General features: G+C 42.7%; 2 protein-coding genes across 6 annotated transcripts in view; one reads left to right on the top strand and one right to left on the bottom strand.

The window, feature by feature from the left end:
* Positions 1-3883, top strand: part of LOC110521013 (sarcoplasmic/endoplasmic reticulum calcium ATPase 1) — a 31548-nt gene extending 27665 nt beyond the window's left edge. The window contains exons 24-25 of the mRNA XM_036968739.2: positions 134-251; positions 3546-3883. Coding sequence (XP_036824634.1) covers positions 134-251; positions 3546-3583 — 156 coding nt within the window. The 3' untranslated portion in view covers positions 3584-3883. The remainder of the gene's footprint in view (positions 1-133; positions 252-3545) is intronic.
* A 605-nt stretch (positions 3884-4488) lies between these two features.
* On the bottom strand, positions 4489-12156 carry LOC110521889 (rab GTPase-binding effector protein 2). 5 transcript variants are annotated; one of them, XM_021599829.3, is made up of 12 exons: positions 11749-12156; positions 10879-11040; positions 10477-10559; positions 10039-10398; positions 8743-8838; positions 8551-8649; positions 8336-8455; positions 8147-8225; positions 8018-8029; positions 5936-6090; positions 5671-5787; positions 4489-5468 (listed from the first exon to the last, which is right to left on the bottom strand). In XM_021599829.3, the coding sequence occupies exons 1-12, from the start codon at positions 11789-11791 to the stop codon at positions 5364-5366; spliced, it is 1431 nt and encodes a 476-aa protein (XP_021455504.2). In that variant the 5' UTR covers positions 11792-12156; the 3' UTR covers positions 4489-5363. The 5 variants fall into 5 exon arrangements, with proteins under 5 accessions (XP_021455504.2, XP_090088294.1, XP_090088296.1 ...); XM_090232168.1 differs by lacking the exon at positions 8018-8029; XM_090232170.1 differs by lacking the exon at positions 10477-10559 and having other exon boundaries at positions 11749-12084.
* Between the last annotated feature and the right edge of the window lie 757 nt (positions 12157-12913).

The raw sequence follows: 12913 nt of genomic DNA, 5'->3' as shown, positions 1-12913 counted from the left end.
TACGCAAGCGCGGAAACATTTCTTTTAAAACGGTGCATAGCCCGATCAGATTGAATCTAGCCGTAAGAGTATGTGATAACTAAGTAGTAGTGTGTGATACGTGTCTGAAATGTGCCTGTCCTCTCCGCTGCAGATGATCTTTAAATTGACCCACTTGAACGTGGAAAAATGGATGGTGGTGCTCAAGCTCTCGATCCCCGTCATCCTCATTGACGAGGTCCTCAAGTTTGTGGCCCGCAATTACCTGGAGGGTAAGGACACACAATCTGTTATCAATTAAATCTATAACATTCCTTGTAATAATATCCTGTAATATCCACAGAAATATTACCTCTAATTATTTTGGGCACTGAGCAAATTTCAGGTCTTGCTAGTGGAAACTGGAATGTTGGGAGAAATGTGTAACTTTACAGTTTTAGACAGTAGCCAATAGGATATTGTGGCTATTTGAGCATAATGTAGACCTATCAGAGTGGCCTATCAACAAAACCAACAATGCAAATCCCATAACATTTTCACAATTCTGATTTCTATGATATAGCCTACAGTAGCCTATATGGGGTGTTCAAAGCAGTCTTTTAAAAACGTTTTTACATTATGCTCTTGTAGGAAGCAGTAACACCCCATCGCTGACCAATTGAAGAAAAGGCGTTAGGGCTAGGGTGGACTGTAAATTAGGTTTAGGACTGTTCCTGACCAATGTGCAATAGCGGTAGTATGTTAGAGGAATGAGGAGATGGCCAGGAATCCAATACTTGATTTTATTGCATACACAGAGCACACTGGGTTGTTTGGAGGTTATGGAATTGTGTTTTTTCTTGTCAGTCACGCACAACAAAGAAAGAACAAAAGGCAAGATGGCCACCGGATTGAATCACCAGCACAACTGAAAGCTAGGAGGAAAACTGCAGCTTAAATAGTGCAGGAATGTCAATTAGTTCACTGGGAACAGGTGTGGTAATTAGCCAGGGAGGGGCATGGCCAGAGGAGAAGGAAAACCTGGTTGCTGTCATAAGCCTTTGTGACACCAATACTTACATATAACTGGGCTAATAACTCGCAAAGAATATCAACAACCGTGCACACGCACAGCTCTGAAAAGCGGCTCCACTGGCTGGTGATTGAAAGATCACTCGTGCACTACCCGTCAATAGAATTATACTCCGGTGCGCTTTGGCTTAGCCTAGACAACCGATAGTGGGCGTTTGAGCTGTACTATTTTTTTTTAGGATTGATGTGCCCAGCAGGTAAAACATTCATGTCACCTGTGGGCCGGCTCATACATGAAGCATCCTCCATTCATGCTACAAAAGCATAATTTTCCTTCTTAACCAGCTTTAATGGCAGGCTGTCTGATTTTTTTATTTTTATTTTATTTTTATTTTTTTAGAAAAGAGTGTACTGTAGCAGTGATGTAAAGAACTTAAGTCGTTTTTTTTTGGTATCTGTACTTCACTTCATATTTTTGACAACTTCATAGTTTTACTTCACTACATTCCTAAAGAAAATGATGTACTTTTTACTCCATACATTTTCCCGGACACCCAAATTGTACTCGTTACATTTTGAATGCTTAGCTGGACAGAAAAATTGTCTAATTCACACACCTATTAATATAACACATTGTCATCCCTACTGCCTCTGATCTGGCAGACTCACTAAATACATGCTTCGTTTGTAAATTATGTCTGAGGGTTGGAGCGTTTTTCTGGCTATTTGAAGAAAGAAAAAAATGGGGGAAAAAAATGGTGCCATCTGGTTTGCTTAAGGAATTTGAAATGTATACTTTATTCTTAAGTATATATAAAACCAAATATTTTTTTTTTACATTTACTCAAGTAAGATTTTACTGGGTGACTTTCACTTGAGTCATTTTCTATGAAGGTATCTTTACTTTTACTAAAGTATGACAAATCGAGTACTTTTTCCACCACTGTGCTGTAGTTGAAGAAAATATCTAGAGCCCACTATCGGCTGCCTAGGCTAGTTGTGGCTCGAACTACAACAAAAATCACAGACTCAATCTTAGATTTGTTTTGTTGCACTGAAAAGTGGCTGATATAATGTTGATTAAATCAGATAAACATTGATCTACACAGAGTGAACTCAGTTAAATTCAATCTCTTGCATCCCTGCGCGGGCTGACATACCATCTGCATGGGAGTCCTGGAGGTGGTGCGTGTCTGTGCACGCAAACAGCTTAGAGTGAACATTGCTCCAGACTTTCATACCTGCTTCCAGGGCTTACTAAGACTTTCATCCATTCTAAATATTACCTATTTAAATTGCAAAACCTTTAATAAGTTAATGATTTCTCTTCCCACCGGGTGCCTTCATTGCCCTCTCCCCCACTTTTCCTATACCTGCCACTGCCTTCGCTACTCCCCCCGTCCATCCCGTTTTCACTTTGTTTATGATTCAATGGTTTTGTATCCAGATGGTGTCAACACTAAATTTACACTGATAATATATAATATGTATTCATAAAAATATGTATTCACTAAAGTCTGTGTCTTCCTACACGTTTCTATGTATCCCCATATTGCTTAATAAAAGTTTGTCTAATTTTATGGCTGTGTCACATTTAGGTAGTAATTGCCTTTGTAGACTCTTCCACCAGCAAGATCTAGCTTGGGGACAAATCAAATCAAACTGTCACATGCGCCAAAATACAACAAGTTTAGACCTTACCGTGAAATGCTTACTTACAAGCCCTTAACTCTTCTTGAACTGCACTGTTGGTTAAGAAAATATTGACAAAATAAAGTCAAAAAGAATAAAAACAATAACATAACGAGGCTATATACAGGGGGTATCGGTACCGAGTCAGTGTGCGGGAGTACAGGTTACTTGAGGTAATTCGTACATGTAGGTAGTGGTAGGACAAGGTTAGCCTTTGCAGTTTTAACTTGTTAATATACAATTTTTCCAACATTAACATTTAACTACAGTCAACACACAATAGTAGCCTATTATTGTATGGAAAAGTCTGATTTATTTTATGAACATAGTAATACTTTTGGTATCATTTAGCAGACGCTTTTATCCAAAACTTGGTCATGCATGCATACATTTTAAGTGGGTGGCCCCTGGGAATTGAACCCACAATCCTGGCATTGGAAGCGCCATGCAGTTAACCCACTGTTCCTAGGCCGTCATTGAAAATAAGAATTTGTTCCTAACAGACTTGCCTGGTTAAATAAAAGGTAAAAAATAAAATGCTGTACCAACTGAGCTACACAGAACCACCAATATTTGCTGTTGAGTAGATAAGTGTTGTATAACGTCAATTGAGCAGAACTAAAATGTAACTAAATGGCCAGAATAATAGATGAATGCCCAACTCCACATCAATCAATAGTACTTCATGTAGATCTAAAAGGACTGTATTTCTAATAATATGGGAATTTTAGGCTGGGTTGGAATGTTCCCCATATTGCTTATACCTATCCTCCAAATTGAGCCCTAGGGGCTAGTGCTCAATTTGGGACTTAAGTCTAGTCCTACCTTATCCGGTTGCCAATACCCTTCTCTTTCCCTTGCAGTTGCTGATGACAATCTAGTAAGCAAGAAGTGGGACTAAAAGAACACCAGGAGTATAAAGGAGAGAAAAGAATGAGAAGAGGAAGGGTGGAAGCACTTCCCAGAAAACCAGAGCGCAGACCATCACTAGAAGTGAGAGAAAAAAGTCCAACAAGATCAAAGAATGAAACAAAAGCCACCAGAAAATTAAAACAAAAAAAACTAAAAATTTAAAATTAAAAAAATATATATTTCTTTGTGTATGTATTGAAATTAAGTTAATATATAAGAAAGTGTTATGAACAATATATTCAAATTATTCTGACTATTCTTAAAAAATAAAAACTGTATTAAAAGAGAATACAAGAGTGGCTGGTTAATTGTTATTGGTTTGATTCCCAGTATATCACATACTTACTTATGGTTGATGAGAAGCATCTTCGCCTTCACGTATGAGTCCTTTGGTGTCTGTGGAGATCAATCATGGATTTACAGCTGCAGACAGCGCATGTGAAGGCTTGGTTGGAGGGGGCAGGAATAGCCCTGTGAGCATGCCTCAGGTGGCTAGGTCTTCTATACTGGATGGATTGATCTTGCACCTCTTCAGAGTGCTTTTAATTCGTTCCTGCATCCGCTTCTTCTGGCCACCAGCAGAGCGTTGGCCTTCATGTGGCCGTTGAGCACTGTCGGCCCTCTAGGACGCAGATGACATGACCAAGCAATCTTAGTTGGTGATTGTTTAAGGTGGACTGCATGCTACCACTGCCAGCCCATTTGGGTACCTACGTGTGGTGTACTGCATCCTGCCAGGTAACACAGAGGATCTTCTTGAGGCCCTTTATTTGGAAGGCCTCCAGGGTTTATGTGCCGACTAAGGAATCCATGCTTCACAGCTGTATAACAGGGTGGACACACACCTCTCTCTCCGCAAACAATTACACAAGAAAAACATGATCCTGCAATGAGTCGTTTTTCAATGTATATTTATATATTAAGGCAATTAGTATCAACAAGAGAATGCAAAATTCATTCACAGGTTTCTTATCTTATTCTTCATTTTAAAAAGTGGTAAAGTCTAAAAAAGGTATAAAGGTAATTGTGTCACTGGAGTGGTTGTTTATAGAGTTTTTAGTGTTACTCGCTGGTATCAACAAGGGCAGTGCTTGTAGATCAATGATTGGAAGTCAAGCAAAGTGCCCACTGGTCCTGAGAGGTGGGTGAGTGTGTGCATTTCCATGTGTCAGAAGTATCATAATACGGTATAACTTACAGTAGATACTGGCCTATTTTCAACATGTTGCATTTTGGTGACTTCCACTAAAGCAGTGATGGAGTGTTTCTCATCACATCCGACTGGCGGGAATGTCGATGAGTCCAGTTAAAAAAGGGGGTTAAGGCCAGTCTTCGAATGAGTGTTTTGTCATTGAACGTGAGAAAATACATTTTTTAAACTCCCAAATATGGAAAGATGTGGAGGGCGCTCAAGCAACAAGTCGAGGTGCAACCAAAAATATATCATCATTGAACAGCTCCAAAGTACAAATATTCCAAGTCACATTACAAGCTGAGGTGGTGATTCCCAATGTTGGAGAGGATTGGCCTGAACAAGGCCAGCATAGATCTGACTCATTATTAGTTGTCTGGAATGAAAGGTGATTTGTCTATCAGTGATTATTCACAGTGCCTTGTTAAGCCCACTCCTCTTCAAAGCGGGGATAGTGGTCACGTCTTTCTCCATGGTTACGGTTGCACTTCATGTCCAGCCTCGTTCTTATTGGTCACCCTTGGAATACTTCCCGTTTCTCCCGTCGCTTTGGCTCTGTTGTGTTGCTCTGATAGACTCACGTGGCATCAGTGGGTGGGGCACCCTCTTCAGGAAGCCCCTCCTCCAAGATGTCACTGACCTGGTCCAGAGTTTCAGCCTGACGGATCAACTCCAGCTTCACCTAGAGGAAAGCGATGAAGGACGGAGAGACAGACAAAAGGGAAAGAGAGGGTGGAGTAAGAAGCCTCATGGTCATTTGACTATGGAACAAAAATGATATGGAATCCACCTGGACTTGACCTAGATCAGTGCTGTAAAATAACATAAACCAACCCAATGTGAATACACCCCCAGTGGGCTGGTCCTGAATCTGTGTAATGTACCTGCAGTGACTGTGAAAGCTGGACAAAGTCCCTCTGCACCATCTGGCTGGTGTCCACCTGAGAACGCATACTGATGATCTGGCTACGCAGCTCCAAACACTGTTGCTGGAGGGACGCCTAGGAGGGAGATAGAAAGGGAGTGAGAATGGTGAGAGAGGGAAAGAACTACAGTAACATGTTATCTTTCCTACTTTGGGAACACTAAGTACACAAAAGGTACAACACTGACGGACACAAAGCTATCCCTGGTCCCCCTGTACAGTACCTTGTCATGGCTGAGAGTCTTGCTGTCTCCTTGTAGGTGTGAGAGCGCCACGCCGAGGCCTTGTAGCTCGGTGCGACCGTTCTGTAGCTCCAACTGCAGCGTCTCCTTTTGACACTGGACCCGCTCCATCTCGGTCTTCAGACTGGACAGCTGCACTGCAGAGGGCAAAGCTTTTATTGAACAAGGAAGTCCCATCGAGGTTAGAAGACCGGTTTCACAAGGGAAAGACAACAGGCGTGTTCGAGCAGATACGTTTTGTCAAGTCACCGCCTTTCAAAGTGTATTGCATTATGTGGATAACTGCATGAACGTCACAAAAACAACCATGTGATCAAAGGTTATGCGGTTTGATGAAGTCTCCTTCAATTGCTGCAGTTGCTTTTCACCGACGGCACCATGCAGCCATCGCCTGGCTACTGGGAGGCACTACTTGTCAACCAATCAATGTTTTTGGTATTTGAGACCTTTAACAAATACTTTACACACTACCTTCAGAAAGTATTCATACCCCTTGACTTATTCCACGTTGTTGTGTTACAGCCTCAATTCAAAATGGATTAAATCAATTTTTTTCCTGCTTACCCATTTACACAATACCCCATAATGATAAAGTGAAAACATGTTTTTTTTTATGTTAACAAATAAAGTAAATACAGAAATATCTCATGACATAAGTATTCACACAGGTTAGAATCTCCGTTGACAGCGATAATAGCTGTGAGTCTCTGGGTAAGTCTTTAAGAAATGTGTCAAACTCGGGGCAGTGTTTTCACTCCTCCCTTGTACTTGATTGTACAAGGTCACTAATTAGTAAGGAACTCCACTCACCTGGTTGTCTAAGTTTTAATTGAAAGGATAAAACAACAACCAGCATACACTAGGCCCTCCATGGAATGAGTTTGCCACCCCTGCTCTAAGCACACCTGGATTGTACAACATTTGCCCATTATTCTTTAAGCTCTATCAAATTGGTTGTTGTTCATTGTTAGAAATCCATTTAAGTCTCGCCATATTCACCCTGATTTAAGTCAAAACTGTAACTCGGCCACTCAGGAACATTCACCGTCTTCTTGGTAAGCAACTCCAGTGTAGATTTGGCCTTGTGTTTTAGTGTCTGATGGAAAGCAGACAGACAGGTTTGCCTATTGTCCTGTAGCCCATCCCAGCCTTGTGCAGGTCAATTTTATCCCCGATGTCCTTACATATCTCTGGTCTTGGCCATTATGGAGAGGTTGGAGTCTGTTTGATTGAGTGTGTGGACACACTTTTATACAGGTAACGAGTTCAAACAGGTGCAGTTAATACAGGTAAGTGGAGAACAGGAGGGCTTCTTAAAGAAAAACTAACAGGTCTGTGAGAGTCAGAATTGTTACTGGTTGGTAAGTGATCAAATACTTATGTCATGCAATAAAATGCAAATTAATGACTTAAAAATCATAATGTGATTTTCTGTATTTTTTGTACATTTTTGTCCATCTCTCACAGTTGAAGTGTACCTCTGATAAAAATTACAGACCTCTACATGCTTTGTAAGTAGGAAAACCTGCAAAATCGGCAGTGTATCAAATACTTGTTCTCCCCACTGTATATATACCATTTTTCTCCATAGGACCAAATCCAAGTGGTAGGTCACATTTCAGCTTTACATTTTTAATTAATTTGTACATATTTTAAAAAACACAATTCCACTTTGACATTACGGTGTACAGTGACAAATCTCAATTTAATAATTTACATTTTTTTGTCGAACAATATGTGGAAAAAGTCAAGGGGTGTGAATACTTTCTGAAGGCACTTCAGAAAGTATGTTTTCAGTTTGTGTGTGATCTGGGGTTAAAGAAAAGTTTAATAGACCTTTATAAAGGTCTTGGCTGTGGCAGATGCACCTCCCTGACTTTCGTCTACAGTCGTCTTCGTTAGCCTACCTAATCTGACGTAACCTATGAGTTTACTACGGTCAACGCTTGTTATCAACTGCCCGTGTGTGATGCATTACCGATTTAATTCCTATGGCCTTCTATACCACACACTTACATATGATCTCTCTCACACACACACATATATATAATAATGCCCACTCACCTTGTAAAACTTCTGTTGAGGCAGAACCATAGGAGAAAGAGAGAATGTATGTTGGTTTTGAACCAGCTGGCAACTTCTATTACACTTATCAACACAAAGAAAGAGCAAAGGAAAGGCAGATGAACAGACCGCTCTCCTCCACGCGGGTCTCCAGTTGTTCCTTCAGATTGACGATCTCAATACGCAGCCTCTCCTCACTGTGTGCCCCCTACAGGTGAGTACAGTAGTGCATACAGTAATAGTATATTTCCTTTGTATTGCAATGATTCTTGACTGTATGAACACACACAAGTGCACGCATATACAAACATACTGTACCTGTAGTGTAGGACCAAGGGGTGTGTTGGTGTCCCCTGCCCCAACCATCTCCTCGATCTCCTCCCCTTTTAGCCTGGACAGCTCGTTACACACCCTCCTCTGAGAGAGAGACAGCTCTGCCTGGGAACACAAGCACACACACAAAACATCTCAAACACACACTACATGAACCTCATCCCCCTCCTCCCTGGTTGGACCAAGTGCCGGTCACTCACCAGCCTGCTATGGATGGCATTCTGTGATTGGTTGAAAGACTTCTGCAGCTCCTGTAGGAGGGCCTCGGAGGTCTGAACCTGAGACTGGAGAACTGAGACCTGACACACACGACACACAGTAACATTCAATTCCGTGGTTAACTGACGTTTCTCAATATACAGTATATGCCATGTGTGTAAAGGTGTGCGTACGTGTTTGTGTGTCTCAGTAGTCTGTGTGTCCAGCTCGTTCTCCAGCTTGGTCCTCTCTTCCCTCAGTCGACTCAGCTCTCCCTCCTGCTCCACAACCTGCACATCAGACCACACCACATTAGACACCATGAGTCCACACCACGTCAGACGTCACGAGAGCAAACCACAGAAGACGTCACGAGTCCATTACAGACCTGTACAGTTCTGCTCACCTGTTTGATAGTCAAACACACCAATGTTGGCTGTTTAAACAGGCTTTAAGTACACTTAAAAATAACTGCAACAATTTCAAAAACATTTTACTGAGTTATCGTTCATATAACGAAAATCAATTGAAATAAATTCATTAGACCCTAAACTATGGATTGTACATGACTGGGAATATAGATTTGATCTGTTGGTCAGAGATACCCCAAAAAAGGTAGAGGCATGGATCAGAAAAACAGTCAGTATCTGGTGTGACCACGAATTGCCTCATGCAGCACGACATCTCCTTGGGAGGGAGTTGATCAGGTTGATTGTGGTCTGTGGAATGTTGTCCCACTCCTCTTCAATGGCTGTGCAAAGTTGCAGGATATTGGCGGGAACTGGAACACGCCGTCATATATGTCGGCGGATAAATGGCACGACAATGTGCATCAGGATCTCATCCCGGTATCTCAGTGCATTCAAATTGCCATCGATAAAATGTAATTGTGTTCGTTGTTCATAGCTTATGCCTGCCCATACCATAACCCACCATGGGGCACTCTGTTCACAACGTTGACATCAGCAAACCGCTCGCTCACACGACACCATACACGCCGTCTGCCATCTGCACGGTACAGTTGAAACCGTGATTCTACCGTGAAAAGCACACTTCTCCAACGTGCCAGTGGCCATTGAAGGTGAACATTTGCCCACTGAAGTCAGTTACGACACTGAACTGCATTCAGGCCAAGACCTTGGTGAGGACAACGAGCACGCAGATGAGCTTCCCGAAGACGGTTTCAGACAGTTTGTGCAGAAATTCTTCGTTTGTGCAATCCCATGGTTTCATCAGCTTTCCGAGTGACTTGTCTCAGACAATCCCACAGATGACGAAGTCGGATGTGGAGGTCCTGGTGTGGTTACACGTGGTCTGCGGTTGTTAGGCCGGTTGGACGTACTGCCAAATTCTCTAAAACGACGTTGGAGGCAGCTTATTGTAGAGAAATTAACATTAAATTCTCTGGCAACAGCTCTGGTCGACATTCTTGCAGTCAGCATTGCTCACTTGTTTGCTTAGTGAATTGATGTCAAAGTGTGTGTGTTCACCTGTGTGTTAAGCGAGTCCCATTCGGTGTGTGTGACCAGACGGTGGCCAGGCGGGGGCAGGTAGATGGCCTCGGGCACCAGGGTTCCCGTGGAGACCAGGGAGGCGGTGTCTTCCTGGGAGGGTTGGCGGCGGGGCAGTGAGGGCGTGTCCAAGGAGAAGGAGGAGAAAGAGGTGAAGTCACAGTTCTGGGAGAAATAGCCCTCCAGCCCTGCCCCTTCACCCTCCCCTGGTCCCTCAGCCTCCGCTGGTTGGCTATCCCATCCGTCTGTTCTTGGCTTTCTGAGGCTATTGGTGGGGTCTGTCGACTGGCCCTCGGACTGCATAGCTCCCACCTCCACCCCGTCCTTCTTTATACTGCCCTGAGTGAGAGCGAGAGCGAGAGAGGTCAGAGACAAGGAAATAGGTTAAGTAACGTTGAGGTGAACACACTCACACACCTGAGACTGCACACTGGCTCTCCTCCACTGGGCACGCTCAGACTGCAGAGTAGATATTCTAGCCTCATACTGAGAAGCCGTCTCTAAGAATAGAAGAGAGAAACGAGATGACAGACAATAACAGGCCATCTAGGTGGGTCCTACACATTGTCTGCATTCCAAATGGCACGCTATTCTCTATCTAGTGCAAAAATGTTGACAATAGCCCCCATTGGGAATGGATGATGAATAGAACAGAGCAACCTTCCTCAGAAGAGAGGGGACCCGCCCCATCTATACAATGGTAGGGAAACACTGGTATGTAGAAAAAATGTCTTCGACCTCTGACTGCATCTCCTGGTCACACTGTGTGTGTGTGTTGTGGTGTGGTGTGTGTGTTATATGTGTTGCTCTCGCTCTGACCTCTGAGGGCCTCCTGAAGAGACTGCATCTCCTGGTCACACTGTCTCTGCAGCTCTCCCAGCTCCTCCTGTTTGCTCAGTTCGCAGATTGTCGCCACGCCCTGCCAGTGCTCCAGCTGCGCTCGGCAATCTGCTAGCTGGGCCTGCAAGCTCTCCATTGCACCTGACAAGAAGGAAAACAGATGATGTCATCTCTCAATTTATGGTGAACACAGGACAATGGGGTTCAACAGTCCCAGAAAGAGACTTCAAGATATCTTATGAGCTGCGTAAAGCATGATCATGCAAGCAATTGCATTTAGGCCTACTACACAGGCTATCCCTTCCAATGTCAACAACATTATAAAACACCCCATGCAAAGCAATTCACGAATGCAATAATACACCTGTTGACAATCGAACTGACAGATAACATTGTTTTGGCTGTCTCCCAGTGGAGACATGGCAATCCTTGGCACACCCCTGCCACAGCTTCTAATTAGGCTGACTGACGTCTCCACAAAAATCATAATTATTATGGCTAAATCCCTGCCTCTTTCTACAATTCCTCTTCTGAAAATCTGATTTTAAACCTAACCACACTGCTGACCTTATGCCTAACTAACCTTAAATTAAAGACCTAAAAGTACATTTTAACGATATAGCCATTTTGACTTTGTGGTAGTAACAGGAAGATCAAAAGAGTTCACTCAGCAAGTGACAGCTCCAGCAATAACAACATTTCGTACATGTTCAGTGGTCTGTAGCTACATTCCGAAATTCGCACGCATTTGTGAGATTTGGCTATCACAAAGGGTTAACGTTAGTTAGCTAGCAATCAAGCCAGCGTAGCTAAAGCACTTGTTGATGGCTAACTTGGTGACTTTCTTACCAGTGTCGTCCTTCTGAGAGTTCACCGACGGTTCCATTATCATTTGTTTCCGAGCTGTTCTATAATGGCACCAACTGTCTTAGTCGTGAAAAACATCTACTGGTTGGGTTGGTGTGAGAGCTCAAAGCATGACTTATTCACTCCTGGTCAACCTCAGGAAATAACTTTCCCCGGTTTAAACCCACGGATATTACTTAACATCCTTCCCAAATGCCGACGACTGCATTGAATGTTCCGTTATTCTCCCCAGTTAAACTACCGTATTGTGATGGGATAAGCAAATCCTAATATGTGGGTTATTAAAATGCCAACCATTTTAAAAGGGAGAGAATCTGTATTTTGAATACAGCTAATAAGTGCTGTCTAGCTTCCGTATGTCTGTTCTTGCCACGAATTTTGCGTAGCTGTGTCAAATATTTTTTTATAATGGACTGTACGTTATTTATTAGGGATACCTGGAGAAAATCGGATCTCTGAAATGAAAATTACGGCCCTCCTTTCAGTAAAATATATTTTGACCTGACCCTACCCGAAAACACTTAAAGTGACCCTCCCCTATACCCCAAATAATAATTAAAACATAAAGTGGATACCAGAGAAAATTCCTACATTTTACCCTCACTCCTACGACAGACCAGAGCCTTAGAAAATATATATAGTACCAGTCAAAAGTTGACACACCAACTCATTCCAGGGTTTTCTTTATTTTTTACTATTTTCTACATTTTGGAATAATAGCAAAGACATCAAAACTATGAAATAACACATATGGAATCATGTAATCAAAACAATGTTAAACAAATATATTTTATATTTGAGATTCTTCAAAGAAGCCACTCTTTGCCTTGATGGCAGCTTTGCACACTCTTGGCATTCTCTCAACCAGCTTCACCAGCTTCCCACATATGCTGGGCACCTTTTGGCTGCTTTTCCTTCATTCTGCGGTCCAACTCATCCCTAACCATCTCAATTGGGTTGAGTTCAGGTGATTGTGGAGGCCAGGTCATCTGATGCAGCACTCCATCACTCTCCTTCTTGGTAAAATAGCCCTTACACAGCCTGGAGGTGTGATGGGTCATTGGCATGTTGAAAAACAAATGATAGTCCCATTAAGCGCAAACCAGATGGGATGGTGTATTGCTGCAGCATGCTGTGGTAACCATGC

Source organism: Oncorhynchus mykiss, chromosome 4 (genome assembly GCF_057628025.1).
Source record: "Oncorhynchus mykiss isolate SJ-2025 chromosome 4, ASM5762802v1, whole genome shotgun sequence".
Lineage (NCBI taxonomy): Eukaryota > Metazoa > Chordata > Actinopteri > Salmoniformes > Salmonidae > Oncorhynchus > Oncorhynchus mykiss.
This window is presented reverse-complemented; position numbering and strand designations above follow the sequence as displayed.

Coding starts and splice junctions, on each gene's coding strand:
- LOC110521889 (XM_021599829.3), bottom strand. CDS start 11,791: ATGATAATGGAACCGTCGGTGAACTCTCAGAAGGACGACACTG. Junction 8,839..10,038: donor GGGACTCGCTTAACACACAG/GTGAACACACAC, acceptor TCTGATGTGCAG/GTTGTGGAGCAGGAGGGAGA. Junction 8,456..8,550: donor ATGCCATCCATAGCAGGCTG/GTGAGTGACCGG, acceptor TTGTGTTCCCAG/GCAGAGCTGTCTCTCTCTCA.